General features: G+C 44.7%; 1 protein-coding gene across 2 annotated transcripts in view; it reads right to left on the bottom strand.

The window, feature by feature from the left end:
• The window catches only part of DLGAP2 (DLG associated protein 2), an 800,561-nt gene that overhangs the window by 120,320 nt on the left and 662,066 nt on the right, over positions 1-18,175 (bottom strand). For both annotated transcript variants that reach the window (XM_086926407.1, XM_086926408.1), the window contains one exon: positions 8,249-8,340. In XM_086926407.1, the coding sequence (XP_086782533.1) occupies positions 8,249-8,340 (92 nt within the window). The remainder of the gene's footprint in view (positions 1-8,248; positions 8,341-18,175) is intronic.

The raw sequence follows: 18,175 nt of genomic DNA, 5'->3' as shown, positions 1-18,175 counted from the left end.
TACTGAATCTGTATGATTCGGTATTTACCAATTTGGTAAATACCGAATCGGTATTGCCCATTGATTCCTAAGGGCTTTGAAGCCCATAGGAATCAATGGGAAATACCGATTCGGTATTTACCGAATCGGTAAATACCGAATCCTGCAAGGGTGTAGGGGGTGTCACTTTGACACCCTCTAGCACCCCAAGTACAGGCTTGTGTGCCATGTGGCACACAGACATGCCCTAAGGGCATGTCTATGTGTCACATGGCACAGGTGTACATGCACAGATGTGCATGTACACCTGAATTCGGTATTTTACCACCCAATTGGATTGGGAGGTAAAATACAGAATTCTGAAGGCCTGTAGCACTGTCAACAGTGCTACCTACATCTGGGTTTTACCGAATCGGTAAAATTACCGATTCGGTATTTTACAGAATCGGTAAATTTACCGAATCTGTAAATTTACCGATTCTGTAAAATAATGGCCCCTACATGTCAAAATCCAATTACCGGTCGGTAACGGCCGAAATCGTCCGTTACCGACCGGTAATTGGCGACCTACATCTGGCCCCCAATGTTTTATAGGATGATTTATTACTGTTTAACTTCTGAATTATTTCCCCTCCCTCTCTCTTTAACACCTTCTTCTTTTTTGTGTCTGCTTCTTTCTCCCTCTTTTATTCAAAATGTTAAAATGCCTTTTTTTCTACATACAATTTTTCCCTCATGAGGGTTTTGGCTGCATTTTGTCATATATACTTTTTTGCTATTATTTCCTTTTGCTATATGACATTGTAATGATGTTTTACTTTGTTTATTATATTAATAAAGCATTCTAAACTTAAACCAATGCCATGCTATAAATCACAACTTAACAAAAGTGTATTTTAGTGGGAAATCTGTGGAAGACCAAAAATAGGTGAAAGTAGTTGTCAAAAATTCCATATAAAGGCCATACTCAAGTAGCCCTTCTCACCCAACAGACTGCAGCCAGTAACATATCAACAGAGACAATGTGTGCTGCATTGTCAACACATAAACCCAGGAAAGAATATATAAATGAGGGTCGCATTCTTTGGGCAACCAGAGGACAGCATTAAGCAAAGCTACAGGTTAAACAGTTCAATCATATATCATAGGCAATATTACACAGTGCATTTAGCCACTATCAGTTATGATACATGCAATGTCAGCAAGCGTAAAACTACTTACTGTATTGCATCTATTGCTCCCTGACTCATTCCAAAACACATGTATACCAGCAGGTAGTATTTCACAATCGGCATTTTCTGCATTTGTACTACATGTTTTGAAGCACTCATGATGTTCAAATGGACCATGTGGGAAAGTGCCCTTTTTGGCAGGGTCACCATTTGTTTTGGACTGGTGCTGCTGATTTATTGACTCTGTGCACTGGGACATTGATAATCCAGTCCCATTGCATGTTCTCTGATCAGTAAAATTAGGTACAACTAGCTAACTCCTAATTTAACTTTCCTATAAAGCGATAATACAGGATGCAGAAATACAACCATAGGATGGAAAACTTAAATGTCACCTGTTGACTGCAGCACCCATCGTGCCATTCACTAGTTTGACAGGGAATACATGGGTTACAGTGTAACAGTGAAGCATGAATGCCGCAGTTCAAACTCTAGTCTGACCTGTTAAAATAATTTTTTTTTTTTTTGAAAGCATGTTTTATTAAGATTGTACACAATGTGCAGGTCTCTGTTCCCCAGAGATAACTGCAGGACAGTTAAGCTTCCAAAAATATAGTGCAATCCAATTTTCTACTGAACTGATCAGTCAAAAAATACAGAGACAAATGTAAACATTACCCCCCCAAACCTCCCCCATCCAAAATCCCCCCTCCCCCAGCCCCCTGCCCCCCTTTCGCACGGTCATCAACCTTCGTCTCCACTTTGGCACGCAAACTCTGAACCCAATGCATACTCTGATTATTAGCATCTCATCCTACACCCACCAGAGGGTCCTGATCCTCCGGAGGCTCGAGCCACATGCCCACCTTTTCCAAATTTTGAAGTTTTCCGTGGGCAGCCGCTAGCAACAAATATCGGCCTCTCCAACCCCATGCAGAAATTGAGCCCCCTCTTCCAAGCCACCACCTTGAGAGATCGCGTATCTTTCCAAGCTCTGGCCACATCCCTCTTGGCCAGGGTGAGGCCCAACAGTAGCAAATATCTCTTATAAATATTCCCTCCTACCCCCTCCAAGACATGAAGGAAACCTAGCTGTGGTGTACGGGGGAGTTCCCATCCAAGCACTTCAGATATCCCTTTCCAAAATCTAGTCAGTGCAGAACAGCTCCAGACTGTATGCTGGAATGTCCCAACTGCCAGCCCACATCGTAGACAGTCCGGGGACAGTATCAGGCCCGCCCACCATAAGCGTTGTCTGGTAAAATAGACCCTATGGAGGTACTTGAACTGTATAAGCCGCAATGTGCATCAAGATGGCGGCACCCCGGGGCCCGGCCAACGCCTCTCTCCAATCCTCCTCCTCCAAGGCACCCACATCGGCCTCCCAGGACTCCTGCAGTTTCTGTAGTGAAGTGGAACAGTGTGTAACTAATGATTGATATATACAGGATATCTTTTTGGGCCCCAGGTCTCCCATAAATACCTTGGCCTCTAGCGGGCTAAACTCAGGGAGGGATTCCAACCCCACCAGAGACGGGGAGAGAGCATGGCGGAATTGAAGGTATTTGAAAAATTGAGTGCGGGCATACCAAACTCCCGGCTGAGCTCCTGCAAGGACTTAAGGGTCACGCTCGATAGCACATCCCCCAGTGTGGAGATTCCGATGCTGTCCCACCCTCAAAAGCCTTGTAACGCGGCTAGGCCGGGAAGTCGACCATTGCGCCAGAGGGGAGTTTCACCTGTCAAAGTGTGCCACCAGCCAAAACGCCGCAGGGCTTGCCTCAAGATCTGAAACACCAGTTGTGTGCTGGGCTGCAGCGTCTTTTGTATCTGCACCGCATAGAGGATAGTGTGGAGCAAGTGGGCACCCATTAGGAGGCGCTCCAAAGGGTACGCCGGGTCTCTCCTATCCCCATACCACCAATCATTTAGAATGAGCAGATGGGATGCCTGGTAGTAGGAGAGGATATCAGATGTGGCTAAACCACCACAATAGGAGGAGAGGAAGCACGTGCGCACTGCGACCCGTACTGCGCCCCCTGTCCATAGGAACTGCCTGAGCGCCGCATTGACCTGCCTAAACCACTGGGAGGGTATCGGGTAAGGGTGATTCTGCAGTTGGTAAAGCAGTCTAGGGAGGGCCACCATTTTAAAAATGGCCGACCTACTGTATATGGTCAACGGTATGCAGGACCATGTTTTTATATAAGCTCTGGCCCGCTCCCACACCGGCACGACATTCTGTTCCCAGGAGATCGCCGGGACATCGGATATGAACACGCCCAGGTATTTAATGCCTCCCACCGCTACCTGTAGCGCTGACGCCCAATCCCCTGCTGGGGGACACCCCCCCAGTACCCATAGGGTGGATTTGCGGTGGTTCATGTACAGTCCTGACGTCTCGCCAAAGATCTGCATGATATCCATGATGCGTGGTCCTGACCTGTCGATGTCTGTTAGGAAAAATAATACGTCATCTAAAATAATTCTTTTTGACAGGGAAATCAAATTTGAAATGATAAAACATCAACCCATGCATGCCTTCTAACCCACAATGTAGTGTGCATGTAATTTAATGTGGGATATGTAGAAAGTTAGGACCTGATTTAGATCTAAAAAAATCTAGTCCTGTCGTCAATTTTCTGACGGTTTCACCATCCGCTTACTTGGTGGTACGCCCACTCTATTTAGTTGTTGGCGGGTCTATGGATGATAGTTCGTCCAAGTGCCACCGTCTCCCTTTCAGAATTTTCCTCCCACGTCAGTGGCATCATAGGCAAAAGTGGCTGTTGGAGGGAGTCCAGCCAACATTACCCGAGGCCAATCATGATGTGCCTTTATGTCAAGGAACCTGTGGCGGGGACACCTCCATCCTTGAGCTGGCAGAATCAAAGGAAATGAGTTAGAAACATACATTTTTTTTTGCTTTCAACTTTCGTTTCTGTCTTGTACCCCATTGTCCAGTTCCTTTCTCTGCTGCTACGACTTGACCATGACGCTAATCAACTCCGTTATAGCTGGGATCTAAAGTAAGCTTCTGTTTCACTTGTTTTACTATGAATCGTGTGTTAACATTTGTTTGGGCTCTAGTATTTTTACATTGCTCTTACATGCAATTTGTTTTTTATGTGTAATGCAGTGGTGTTCATAGTGCAACTTATCAAGGCAAAATAAACGCAAACATATATGTGTAGTGACACATCAATAAGTAGTACTTACCAGCCTCCAGTCCACCAGAGACTCACTCCATCAGCAATCTGCAACTAGGATAATGCTAGCACAAAGGAGAAATCTAAATAGGCTTGGTGCAAACCCGCCGGCCCAGTGGCGACGGAGTACTGTTAATCAGCAGAGGAGTCCGCAGTGTTGACGGAGATGCGCCACTTAAGCAACAGTAAACAGTCCGTTGATGCGTGCAGGGGTTCAACCAGCCCACATCTAGATATGGCGAGTGGGACTCTATCAGCTCGATGAAGCACTTGTAAACGCCACCATGGAGGGACGACGGGAATCCCATCAAAATCTAAATCAGGCTCCTAATGTTACCATGTATCTACAATGACAAGGCCCTATGAGGAAAACTAGATTACAGATTGAATATTAATTCTGCTATCTTGAGTTGAGAACAAGCTAGAAAATCAGATCAACCACTAAATGTAATATTTATTAAAAATCCAATCTAAAGATAAAGTTATATTTTTAATAAATATTTTGGAAAAATAACACTTAGAATGTTCTTTTTTTCTTTGCCTGTAGCTTCTAGACGCTAATTTGCACCAGCCTGCTAGTAGTTACCTTTTCAGTACTTGACCTTAATGAGGCTTGGAAACTGTTCCCATAACAGTAACAATGGCTTTCTGAGGTGTTTTTCTTCCACAAGAAGACCAGACAGGCTACAATGGGAGGGAAGCTACCCCCCAACTGGTTTTGATTGACCAAAAAGGAGGAGAGTACTCACTTTATTGGCCGCACCAATAGGCGGACACACAGACTCAAGGAAGAAAATGTTTCCCCATCTTGGATTGTAGGAGTGTGAGATTGTTGGTACCAGAGTAAACAGGAACTGCTAAAAAAGTGGGTAGTGTTGCCCATGGGAAATTTTACCCCCATTGCTTGGGGGGAGAGCCAGGAGTCACTGCCCACCCAGTAGCTCGTGCCAACCATAAATGTAAAACCACAAGGTACCCTCCTTAGAACACTTTCTGGACATGCCGAAGATCAGAAGAGAACTGGAATTGCTATCTGTGAACTGAAAGGAGTCCTAAAGGACTGGACTTGCTTCGTCTTGTAATCCAGACAAAGAATAGGACTCCAAGGATGATTTCCTGTATAGCTTCTGGAACAAAAGAAGCTGCAAAGGGTCTTTTTGCTGAAGTGACCTGTTGACCATTACCAACTGGACCTAGCCTGGACCTTGCTGTTGACCTCTATTAGAGTGAGTCCTGGCCCCAAAGTTCTGTCTCTGGGGGTCATGGGAGCATTAGATGTGACTCGGAAGAGCTGCTCCTGTAACCTTGAAAAGTTGGGATGCAATTTGTGGGACCGCAAGGCATAGGTGTCCAACTTAGATATAACGTTGTAAGATCCAGCTGAAAGGTATTCTTTAAACACTCAGGCACATGAAACCAATGAATGCAGGCATCAGATGTCATTCAATATGGGCAATTCATTTTCCTGCTACAACACAGTTGAACAGGGGGTATGCATTGAGAACATGATTGAGGACACCATGGAACAGTCAGGCTTAATTTAGAGGCAATGTTTAAAGTATTTATGCAGCACCCAAACAGTAATAACGTTACAACACAAAACAAGAAAAGTACCACACCAATTTAGCACACTAGAGTACAGTTTAATACATTATTTGACACCAAATGACAAAAATCCAATCAGTAGAACTGGAGTTTTGACTTTTTTAAAGTTTAATGTAAAAACTACCTAATAAAAGAGCCAAGTGCCAACTTCATACATCTAGTTACGTGAGACTGGGTCAAAACGGAAAAATGTGGCTGACTGCGATGGAACATGAGTTGGATACAAAAAGTGGATTAGGCTCGATCAGCACATACCATCGGAGTTAGAAGAAATCTAAAGGAAAATGTGCTGAGAAGGTAGTAGTTCAGCAACACGAGGCTGCAGGCGGTGTCCGAGGTGGAGGCATCATCATCCAGGAACTGCGGTACAAAGTCGCAGTGAAGATTTCCACACTCAACTTCTCTTTTTTGGAAGTTTAACTTCTCCAGTAGTACAAGACTGGAAGGCCGACGAGGGCTCTAAAATGCTGAATGCCCCTTTTGCGAAGGACCGCTGAACAGGATTTGCTGCTGCGTGGGAGAATGTAGCAGGAGTCAGGCCGACCGATGAAACACCTTGGGCAAACAGAGGAGCAGGTTGGTTCCGGTACCCTCTCGGTTCTCAGAGCAGGTTATAGTAAAAATGGTCTCTGTCCCAAGAATGAGAGTTTGGCTATCTGGGCATCTTTAGCACCATTCACAAGAGTCCTGGACCCTATAGGCACCACTTTGGAATTTACTCAGGCTGGGTCAGGTACTGGTTCAAGATTGTTGGATCCTTCTCTGTCCCTGAGGCTCTGCTCAGGAGGCCAGCCAACTGGCCCTTGCAGTCACACTAGTAGTCTTGGGTTCAAGAAGTGGAACAGGGCTCAAGCAGCAGGGCAGGCCTCTGAGGGGGTCAAGGAAGGCTTCAGGGAGCAAAGCAGTCCTTCCAGGTGCAGCAAAGAAATCTTCTGAAGTATGCAGCAGGCCACAGCAGCAGGCTCTCCTTAAGTTCAGAAGTGAACTGAACAGTGGGTCTGAGGGTCATATTTTTTTATTCCTTGTGTGCCTTCTTTGAAGAAGGAGAACTTTCTAGTGAATTCTCTCTGAAGGGCTTGAGGCTTCCTGCCTCTCCTGCTCTCACTCCAAGCTGGCTGCATGAACAATTCAGGGCTGACAAGTCTTTCGTGTGAAGGCAGGGCAACGTGGATTGATTTGCAAGTGGGGCTGTGCCCAGCTCCACACTCCCCATCCTTCCAGTGATGGCCCATCCAAGAACATATAATAATTCTATTGTGAGGCTCTTTGGGAGGAATAAATGAGGTCCAACTACAACTTCACTAAGTCGTGTGACCCAGGAACAACTTGCAGGCATCAAATAGTTAGGGCAGGACAATGCCACCTTTCTAAAAGTGGTATTTTCAAAATTGTATCTTCAAATCCAGGTTTACCATTAAAGAGGGTTTTACATTACAATTTATCAGACACCAAACACAAAATGTTTTACCTGTTCACAATCAAAACTTAGCACTAATTAAATGTAATGAGGCAAACCAATGTTATTCTATGGGAGAGGTAGGCCTCACAGTAGTAAAAAATAAAAATCTGTGGGACAGAAATTTCCTGATAACAATTTCTGAGAATCAGGCTCAGTGGACATTCTACCAACAGACTGGGCAATGCTCTTGTGGACAATTGTAACTTTGTAGATTACCCTGTGCTTCACACCTGCAGTTATTTATAGGTAAAGGGCATTCCTTGCCAGTAAGTCAGAAAAAAGGTTGAACACACAAATACATTTTGGTTGGTGGGTAATTCCAAAAGTTATGCATATTTTGTCCCACACTGGAAAGGTACGCCTGCAAAAGTCAGGTTTAAATACATTTAAAGTATTGGGGAACAATTTTTCCCATTTCTACCACACGAATATTCTGCTGGGGAATGTATGCATCTTGTCTTCAGTACCTGTCAAGGATCTACAATATAGGTAGATTTCCATGGCCTTCTCACTAGAATGCTGGGAATTTCATAAAATTAGTCGATCTCCATCCATTATAGTCTAAACGCTATGATGTGTTTGGATTCCCAAATTTTATATGATTGTGCCCCATAATTTTGTATGAATATTTCAGTTAATAATAGAAATACTTCTTCTTTTTCTCAATGATGCATTTTGGGCTCTCTTCACAATTGTACTTATTAACAACAAACACATACATTGTTTTGATACTGTTTGAGTTTGAATATTTTTACAATATTTATTATCATCAATAAATATCTGTTGCTACCACCACTCAGAATTACCAATGAAACATCACTTACCAAATTCTGTTGACACAACCAGTAAAACTGCTGGAACTTCTGAGACATAAGAAGCTGGCCACTTCCCACTGCACTGCGGATTTTACCTAGAACTGAACAGATGAAAATGTTTTGTCAACCTGGAGACTTTATATTTTGGCAATACAAATCTGTTCAATCATTTGATATTAGTAAAGATCATTATTATGATTGATCAATCAGTTTATTTTAAATGCAATTCAGGCTATAATGAGGTTCATCAAAATGCAACAGTAAAGCATGTAACATCGAAACAGAAAAATAATTGTTATGGAAAAGATATTGTAAAGCAGAAGGTATTGCAATGGACCTAGATTATTCCAAAACTGTATATGCCCCTAGAGGCCAGGATGAACAACTTTCAGACTTCAGGAGATTTCAAGAATATACACTCTGCCTCACTTCATTGCCCCCTACACCCACAACTGGACGAATCTCTAGTGGCAGGAAATCATTGGGGACTTTAGGGGACTGGATCTAAGGTACTCCAACACAGACTACACATAGTGCAATGCAATTTCCTGAAAACATCTTACAGCCATCATAGACACCTTAACCACCCAGTAAAAGATCAAATGGGATCTATTCAAAACAATAGATAGATTGTGTATTTTTCTGTTTGCTAGGTTAGTTGGGTAGCATTTGTGGTTTTTTGATTAGTGTAATATTGTTAATATTGTAATTGTGTTTAAGGAATCTATGCATTAAAAAATAAATTAACCTTATGTGACAAAATTCATGTAAGTGATAGCTGCAGGCCAGATCTAGGAAACCAACCTAATGAAAGCAATCCAGAAGAGATTTGATTCCTCAACATGGCAGATCGTCAAATAAGCAATTAATGAAATGTGTTGTTGGGCAGATAATGAGTTCATTGTATTGTACTTACTGTCAGTTGGAAATGGGCTACAGTACACTTCTCAAATGTTGTCCATTGGTGGGGGACCACCCTTCTCTCATATCATTCTAAATGTATGCATCGACCCATTGACTGCGATTTTGCCTGGTGCTATTAAGGAAAATGTGCCACATTGTATAATACTGCCCCTGGTGTCTAGGAGGTGTGTGACTGCAACTTGGAACACTGAAATGATCTAACAAATTCCTTGCTAGATTGTTGGAAGAGAGATAGCAGGAACATGCATTTAAGTGCATGGTTCCGGCAAGAAAACAGTGGATGTGGGGATAAGGCATTAGAACTTTTGCTTAATGAAGATAATGCTCCAGTCGGATGTAGTGCATGAAATAACCTTGATTGGCTATGGAGAGGCACATGGCCATTAGAAGTAATAAGCAAAGATTATATCATCCACTTGGGATAATTCAGGTTGGTATCCTGTGGACAAAGGTAATGCTGCCCTTGCGTGTGAGGGATAGTGATATATTCTGGATCTGAATGCATTGACTGTGGATTGGGGAAACCAATAGGGGAGCTTACCGCCCTCCTGAATAGTAAAACATAACTTTTGAATCTCTGGTCCTCGTATTGTTATCTCTTATTGTGGTGCTTTGTACAAATGGAAATTGCTTGTTAGGAAGACAGCAATGTTGCTGCAGCTGTTTCAAAGTGTTGATCAATGTATTTAACACAGAATTGTATTTGCTGCCTTTTTTATGTTAAAGTGGAATAAAATATTTGGTCCTAGGAAGATGTTCTTTTACAACTAAAAGCTTCTGCCAACATTTGAGAACCCCTAATGAATATTTGCCAGATGTTAAGAGCAGCAGGGGAATTTCTTAGTTTACTATTTTACGTATTTTTGGGAAAATAGTAATAACAAACAAACTATGATGGAAAGAGCAGTATGTATTTTCAGGTATTAAGTTAAATAATTCAAAGACTGCAAACAGAATTTGCACACAATTGGGGCGACTGATACAACAATACAGAATGACAACACGTAACGCAGCATTGCGTTAAAAATTTCGTACATTAAGATATTTTTATAGACAGATTGGTAAAGGACAAAGCTCTGTACAGAAAGTGTCCATTATATTTGCAAATGACTAAGGTACTTTGAGTCTTAATGTAACATTTAGGAAATTTGTATGAAAAAGATCAGCAAAGATGACACACTTGAGGAGTGTGTTCTCATTTAAGATTGCTTAGTACAACACTATGAACTGGTGCTTATGTGCTCCGAAGAAATAATTGGTTCAGTCATGGCCAAGGCCTATCCAGCTACATACAATATTTCTGAGGTCTGGATATTCTACGCAAACAATTCTCCGTTGCTAAGAAGTGTATTGAAAAAACAAACTTGTTGAAAAAAGGGGTTTCTTGAACAATGAACCTTAGAGCAAATGGAAATAATACATTTGTATAATAAATAGAAATATATTTTGATGTATTTTCATACTAGCATACTACCTTTTCTTCCTACAGTGCAGATCTAATTATTATTCATGGCCTTGCATTTACATTCCTATATGGTATGGACTTCAAAACATACTGCACTTTCTAATCTACTATTTTAAGGCCTGATTACGATGTCGGTGGGACCCCCACCAACAAGCAGTTGGTGGCGAGCCCACTGACATAGAGGTTAAGAAAGTGGCTCTATATACTATATACACAATACTTGGCCGCACAAAAAATCTACCACAGAAATATCTGTAGAACGCGAGCCTCCTACTACGCCAATGAGATCAGAACCAGTCAGAACCCCTCAAAAACTATTTTTAAGATTCTGAAGGACCTTAGCGCCAAAAAAGCTGCTGTGGCAACGACTGCCTCCAACATGCATTGTGAAAAATTGGCCTCCTTTTTTATAGATAAAGTACAAATGATCTATAGCTCCTTCCCAGCTACTCCCTGTCTAATCCCCCCTAATATCGGACCAACTAATAAACTTATGTCCATACCTGACATAAGCCAGGATGATTTTCTCAGACTCTGTGGGAAAATCAAATCGGGCTCCCCCGCAGATCTTCTAAAGCCTGCACAATTCAGAGAAGCTTCCACGCTTATACTCAACCCCCTTCGACAAATTATCAATTCATCGTTTAAATCTGCCACTATACACGCCAGATGGAAGCAGGCATGGGTTTCTCCCATTATTAAAAAGCCTACACTAGACCCCACAAGACCGGAAAATTTAAGGCCTGTTTCTCTGCTACCCTGGCCAGCCAAAGTGGCCGAGTCTCATGTTAATAATATTTTAATGACATTTTTCTCCTCCAATTCCACTCTGGACGCCTCCCAGCATGGCTTCCGTGTGGGCCACAGCACCGAAACAGCACTCCTGAGTGTGACGGAACACCTTCAGACCATCATGGATTCTGGCCAGATGGCAGCGCTGATTTTATTAGACCTCAACGCTGCCTTCGATACGGTCTCACACGAGGTATTGCTGTATCGACTGGAGGCGGCAGGGATCAGTGGACAGGCACTGGACTGGTTCAGGGCGTTCCTGACCAGAAGGTCCTTCCGGGTCTCCACCCCCCGTTTCTATCAAAGGAACGTCCTATAGAGCAGGGACTACCCCAGGGGTCTGCCCTCAGTCCGACGTTATTCAATCTTTACGTCCAGCCACTGGCTGAGGTCGCCAAACGGTGGGAGCTATCTATAGTCTCTTATGCGGATGACACTCAGTTAGTGGTGGTGCTGAGTGACGGCTCCGGGCCGAGTGCGTCCAATTTTAAACAGGGCCTAACAGCAGTAACTAACTGGATGACATCTAACTACCTACAGCTCAATGCCAACAAGACTGAGGTCCTGCTGGTAGGAAAGGATGTCTCGGCATGGGGAGATAAATGGTGGCCTGAGATTCTTGGTAGCCCTCCCGAGCTTAAGAGTGAGGTAAAAAACCTAGGAGTTTGGATAGACTCCTCGCTTGACTTTATCCATCACACTAAAAAGGTTGCCGCCATGTGTTTTGGGATTCTTCGGAACCTTAAACTGATTTTAAAATTCTTTGATCCACCCACCCGTCAGCGCATAGTGCAGTCTTCAATCCTTTCTCGATTGGATTATGCAAGCTCTCTACTTCTCTACTTCTAGGGGCTAACCGGGCAGAGGTGGGAAGACTGCAACAAGTGCAAAACGCGGCAGCCAGAGCCTTGATTGGGCTCCCCCGTTTTCACTCGGTCTCTAGCACTCTAATTAAACTACACTGGCTACCGGTGGAGAAGAGGATTCAATTTAAGAGCCTTTGCTTGTCATTTAAAATCCTGAAATCTGCCTCTCCCCCCATGCTATGCCCCCTTTTGACCCCCTATATCCCTCGGCGAGCCCTGCGTTCGGAGGGACAGCACCTGGTAGTGGTGCCTCGAATAAAGCGCTCGCGCATGGGAGGCCGCTCCTTCCGCTATCTTGCAGCAAAATTGTGGAATGCCTTGCCACTCCAAATACGCGGCTTAAACGACCTTCTGACGTTTAGAAAGGCCATCAAAACTTATCTTTTTTGCTAGACTGCCTTGTTATGTTACAGCCGCGACTCCATCCTTGCGGTAGCCGACCTTTATGCTCTCAAAGCACCGGGACGCCCCTTTGCTGGGGCAGCTGCGTGCTATACAAGAACATATAACATAACAACATAACATATATATACTGGACCAAAGTAAGGTACAGTGTGTATAGAGTACCCAGTCTCCAGAGGTATGGCAGAGGTTAAAGTTAGATATAACCTTACTCTCTAAGGTGGTAGCTTGGTCAAGCAGTAAGGCAGTATCAGAGGACAGTGTAACGCATTTGTTGTACACACTCAGTCAGCAAATGATCTCACACACTAAAGAACAATTGTTTTTATATCAAAAGATATAGTTGTTTTATTTTTTGAACCAAAAGGTATCACAATATACTTTTCTCAATATGAGTTACTTTAGGTAGTTACTTTGTAAAAAGGTAATAGACTTGTTAAGTAAAATAGCTACAGTGGTTGCAATAGGCAACACAATTTCAAACACAATTTAACATTGAGCTCAATGGGGTTTTCTACATAAATGCAATAGATTGCTTTATGGATTACTTTTCTAACCACAGGAATGGATACTGGATTCAGCCCCGGGACATAAGCTGTAAACAGTTAAGTAAAAGCGTTTTGGTTGCAGTGGTGATTTTTAAAGAATATAAATGTATTTTCGAAGTTGATAGAAACTTTTCAGTGAAAACCAAGCAATGTTATCCTATGGGTGGAAATTCAAGTCACAGGTAAAGTAGGTTCCCGTTACTTTGGTAATCCAGTACTGGACCCCTAGCTTCAACACTGGGACCTCTACCTAAGACTGGTAAGTAATTTCGTTTTAGTAGTTGGTACGATTTTTAAAGAATATTTGTAGTTGCAAAAATCAAAACTTAGAAGAAATTTCACAGAAAAACAGTCAATGGCTTCCTATGGAAGAACATTCACCTTACTGATAAGTACGGTTATGATGACTTTTTCGGTTCAGTACTGGGCTAAAAGGTACAGTACTGGCTTCTCTCCTGATCACAGGTGAGTAATTCAAAATTCGTTATTCGGCTGATTTTAGATGAATATTTTAAAGTTTCAAAACTCCACATTTAGAAGAAATTTCAAGTGAAACCAGTCAATGTTAACCTATGAAAGGAAAATGAGTTATCGGCTTTTAGATAAGTACTCGACTGATGGAGTTAAGGTTCTGGGTATAGACTCAGGGGCCGCCCAGGGTCAGAAAGGTACAGCAGTTACACCCTCAGCAGCACAGGGGCAGCCAGGTGCAGAGAGCGTAGGCCCAATGCAATCCAATTGAGGGTAGGAGGCCTTTGGTTGGTGGCTGCAAGCAAGCTGGCCACGCGGCTGTGGGAGCTGAGCTCCTGGTCACTTACTCAGGGCAAGTTTGGAAGTAGAGTAGGGTAGTAGTTGCACTTCCAGCGGCACTCGGGCACCTGGGTGCAGGGTGATTTTGAGCTGTCTGGCGCTTAATGTTATCCAGTGGGAAAGTTAAAAAGTGAACAAAGGCTGCAGGCTCGGGGATGGAGATTCTTCAGGTGCAACCACCACTTCAAAAGGTAAGTTGGGATCTTGGAGAAGAGGAAGGTACCTCAGAGGAAGGTACAGGGGCCGTGGGGCGCCGGGTGCGGGGGTGCCTTTTGGCATCGGGAAATCTTAAGCTCAGCTGGTCGCGTTTGGAGGGGTCCCTGGTTCTGAGGCTACAGGCGTCATCTGGTTCGTTGAGGAGGGTATTTGGGCACTGGACTTCAGGTCCCAGTCACCGGGGGACGTCCTCGTGGTCTTGGTTCACTCAGGCACAGGCCGGGCTCGGCGGGTGCAGAGTGGGCTGGAGTCGCGGTTCCTGGCTGGCACCAGGGGTATTGCTGTGTGAGCAGAAACACTGCTCGTGGGAGTCCCAGTCTTTTGGAAGGTTCAAGACAGGCAGGTCCTCTGGGGTTTTCGAGGTTGCTGTCTGCATGAGGCGCCGGAGTTTCGCAGGAGCAGGTTCAAGGATCAACAGGCCTGTAGGGTTCTGGGGCTAAGTCATTGGGCGTCATCCTCTTGTTAGCAGCTGCATGGCAGGTCTTCTTGTTTCTTGTTCTTCCTCTTATTTCAGGTGGGATCTGAGGAAGGAAGGTTCAGGGTGCCCCTAAATACTAAATGTAGGGGCTTTACAGGTAGGGCAAGGGGAGGGACTAAAGGGTCCCTGTCCTGGTTTGGGTACACCCTCTAGCCTGCTCCTCTCCTGTGGGAGGGGGACAGGAGCCTAGCTGTGATTGAGCAGGGCTCCCCATCTTCAAGATGGCTGAAGCCCGGAGTTGTGCTTCACCTCGCCTCTCTCACCTGAGGGGTGGGGTTGGCATAGGATTACACACACCCTTTTCTCACTTAGGGTTTCCTGCCATTCTTCCCACCAGAGTGGGGATCAGACCCGGTGGGGGCCAGTTGCTGAGTACAGCAAGTGGCCTGGAGAGGCTCACAAAGGCGATATGCCTTTGAAGCTTCCCCTGCCCACCTTGGGGGAGGAGGCTTGGCACCTTGTTCCAGGATGTGCATAGTTTCAGGCCCCGAGAGTGGCAGGCTCTCGACCCAGGGGTCCAGAAAAGTGTCTGGTGGTGGCAGCCTCGGTAGCCACACAGTCAGGACACTGGGAGTTGTTTAGGTTTCAGGGGGCATCTCTAAGATGCCCTCTGTCGCGCATTTTACATTAAATACCGCACTGGCATCAGTGCAGGTTAAATGTGCTTGGAAATTTGATAACAAACTTCTCAGTCTTCAGTGAAGCCATCATGGTGCTGTGGAGTTCGAATGACAAGCTCCCAGCACCGTATACTCTTAATGGCAGCACTGCACTTACAGTGCCCAGGAATGGCCCTGGGTACTGTAGGGGCACATGGCTTATGCACCTGTGCCCACAACACTGGCATAGGGCACCCAGCTAGAGGGGTGACTGATGGATGCCAGGGCAGTGAGCTTTGTGGGCGTGGCACACAGGGATTTGTGCCATGTCGACTCTCTGTTTAGTTCTGTACTGAGACACTCAGCCTGCAAAGGCAGTGTGTGGGTGTCAGGGTGCAGGGCCCCTAAGGGTGGCACAATAAGTGCTGCAGGCCTTAGGGGTCTTGTCTGGTCACCATGCCCTGGGTACCTAGGGTACCATTTACTAGGGGCTGACAGGTGTCCAGAGATGCCAATTTGGTTTTAGTTTCAACACAGTTTCAGGGAAGGAACACAGGCCCTGCGCACCTGGTTGGTAGGAGCCCAGGGCACACTCAGTCAAAGCACATCAGCAATTCAGCAAGAAGTGGAGGCATACCTATGCAAGAAAGATGGCACTTTCGCACCCCCTCCCCCCCAAATGAAAGGTGATGAGACTAACCTTGCCCTAGGAAGTCTTCATTGTCTAAGTGGAAGAACCTGGAAAGTCCATATGCATTGGCATTGGCAGTCCCTGGTCAGTGTTCCACTTCAAAGTCCATTCCCTGTAGGGAAATGGACCATTTTAGTAGTTTTGTATTTTCCCCCTTTCATTTGCATTAGTCATCTGAGAGGTCTGTGGCCAGTTTGAACCAGGAAGTGAGTTTCAAACTGGTTAACGGAGAATCATCTACTGCTCAACACCTCAAAAACGGAATTCCTGCTCATCTCCCCGAATCGCATCCCCAAGTTAGAGCTCTGGCTGAGCCACCTCACTCCTTTCAACTGCACGCCTCTTATCCTAGACGCAGCCAAGTCTCTCGGTATCACTGTGGACAAGCACCTGAACATGAAAGGTCACTTCAGCAATTTATGCAAAGGAGCCAACCACTTGATGAGAACTCTAAGAAATATCAAACCTTTCCTTCCCCAAAATGATTTCAAGCAAGTGGTTAAAGTGCTTGTCTTGCCGAGGCTAGACTATGGCAGTGCTACCCGCTGTGGCCTTCCCAAATAAGTTCTGGCTCCACTAAGGGCTGCACTCAACTCAGCTGCTAGTCTGGTTACGGATTCTAAGCGAAAAGATCATATAGCACCAGTCCTTAAATCCCTCAATTGGCTGCCCTTCGAAGCACAAATTCAATTAAAGATTGCTGTTCTCACTCACAAAGCCCTTCACCTAAATACTCCTACGTACTTTGCAGAAAAACTTACTTTATCCTGTGGAGTAAGGGCCTCAAAAAGTGAATCCTCCCTCCTCCTGAAACCTCGTATCCTTAAGAAAAAGAGATGTTGCCACCGAGCTTTCTCCGGAGCCGCCCCAAAAATTTGGAACTCTCTCCCACTGGAAATTCACAGAATCTCCTCATTGACAGCGTTGAAAGTGGAAGCCAAAAGATTCCTAATGAACAAATTCATACCCTAATAGGGTTTGACGCACAGGCCCGTTGACATTTCTCCTTCTGACTTTGTTCTTATTTTGTTACAGCTCCCTCCTGAAGATTGTGTTTCACCCTTGTTTACCCCCTACGTTTGTTTTATTGTATTACCCTGCGATTTGTATTCTATAATGTATTCTCTTTCTCGCCCGTACTCTTCTGGATATTGCCTCTGATATTTGTTGTCTTCCTCCCTTCATATTGTAAAGCACTCTGTTATCCCTCGGGATCTTCTTCGCGCTATAAAAAACTTTATAAATATAAATATAAAAATATATATATAAGTAGGGCCTCAACTTCTTCAGGGACCAAACCACAGAAAGGCCTCCCTCTCAATGGCACTCCAACGCTGCTCTCTGGGGAGTAGCCTCCTGCTTATAAAAGCAACAGGTTAGTCTTGGCCTTCTTCATTGATCTGGGATTGGACCGCTCCTATCCTTAGCTCAGATGCATCAGTCTGCACTATGAACTGCTTGGATTAATCTGGTGCTTTTAAAATTGGTGCTGAGCACATTGCTTCTTTTAGGGTATCAAAAGCCTTTTGGCAGCTAACAGTCCAGTTTCTTGGGCATTTTCTTGGAAGTGATTTCTGTGAGGGGAGTCACAATGGACCTATATCCCTTCACAAACCTCCTGTAAGACCCAGTCAAGCCAAGGAATGCCCTAACTTGGGTCTGGGTTGTTGGAGCTGCCCATTCCATGATACTCTGAATCTTGGGCTGTAAGGGGTGTACCTGGCCTCCACTAACAAGGTGGCCCAAGTACACCACAGTGCCCTGCCCTATCTGGTATTTGGATGCCTTGATAGTTAGACCTACAGACTGCAGGGCTTGTAAAACCTTCCCAAGGTGGACTAGGTCATCCTGCCAGGTGGAGCTGAAGACAGCAATATCATCAAGATAAGCGCACTGAAGGACTCCAGCCCAGTCAGGACGTGATTCACCAACCTCTGGAAGGTGACAGGGGCATTCTTTAACCCAAAAGGAATTACAGTAAACTGATAATCCCCATCAGGTGTGGAGAATGCTGTTTTCTCTTTTGCTCCTGGGGCCATGCCAATCTGCCAGTACCCTGCAGTTAAGTCAAAGGTACTGAGAACTTTGTCTGCCCCCAATTTGTCTATCAACTCATCTGCTCTTGGAATGGGATGAGCATCTGTC

The sequence above is a fragment of the Lissotriton vulgaris genome, chromosome 6, assembly GCF_964263255.1.
Source record: "Lissotriton vulgaris chromosome 6, aLisVul1.2, whole genome shotgun sequence".
Taxonomy (NCBI): domain Eukaryota; kingdom Metazoa; phylum Chordata; class Amphibia; order Caudata; family Salamandridae; genus Lissotriton; species Lissotriton vulgaris.
The sequence above is the reverse complement of the archived record's forward strand: the minus strand, read 5'-3'. Positions and strand labels throughout refer to the sequence as shown.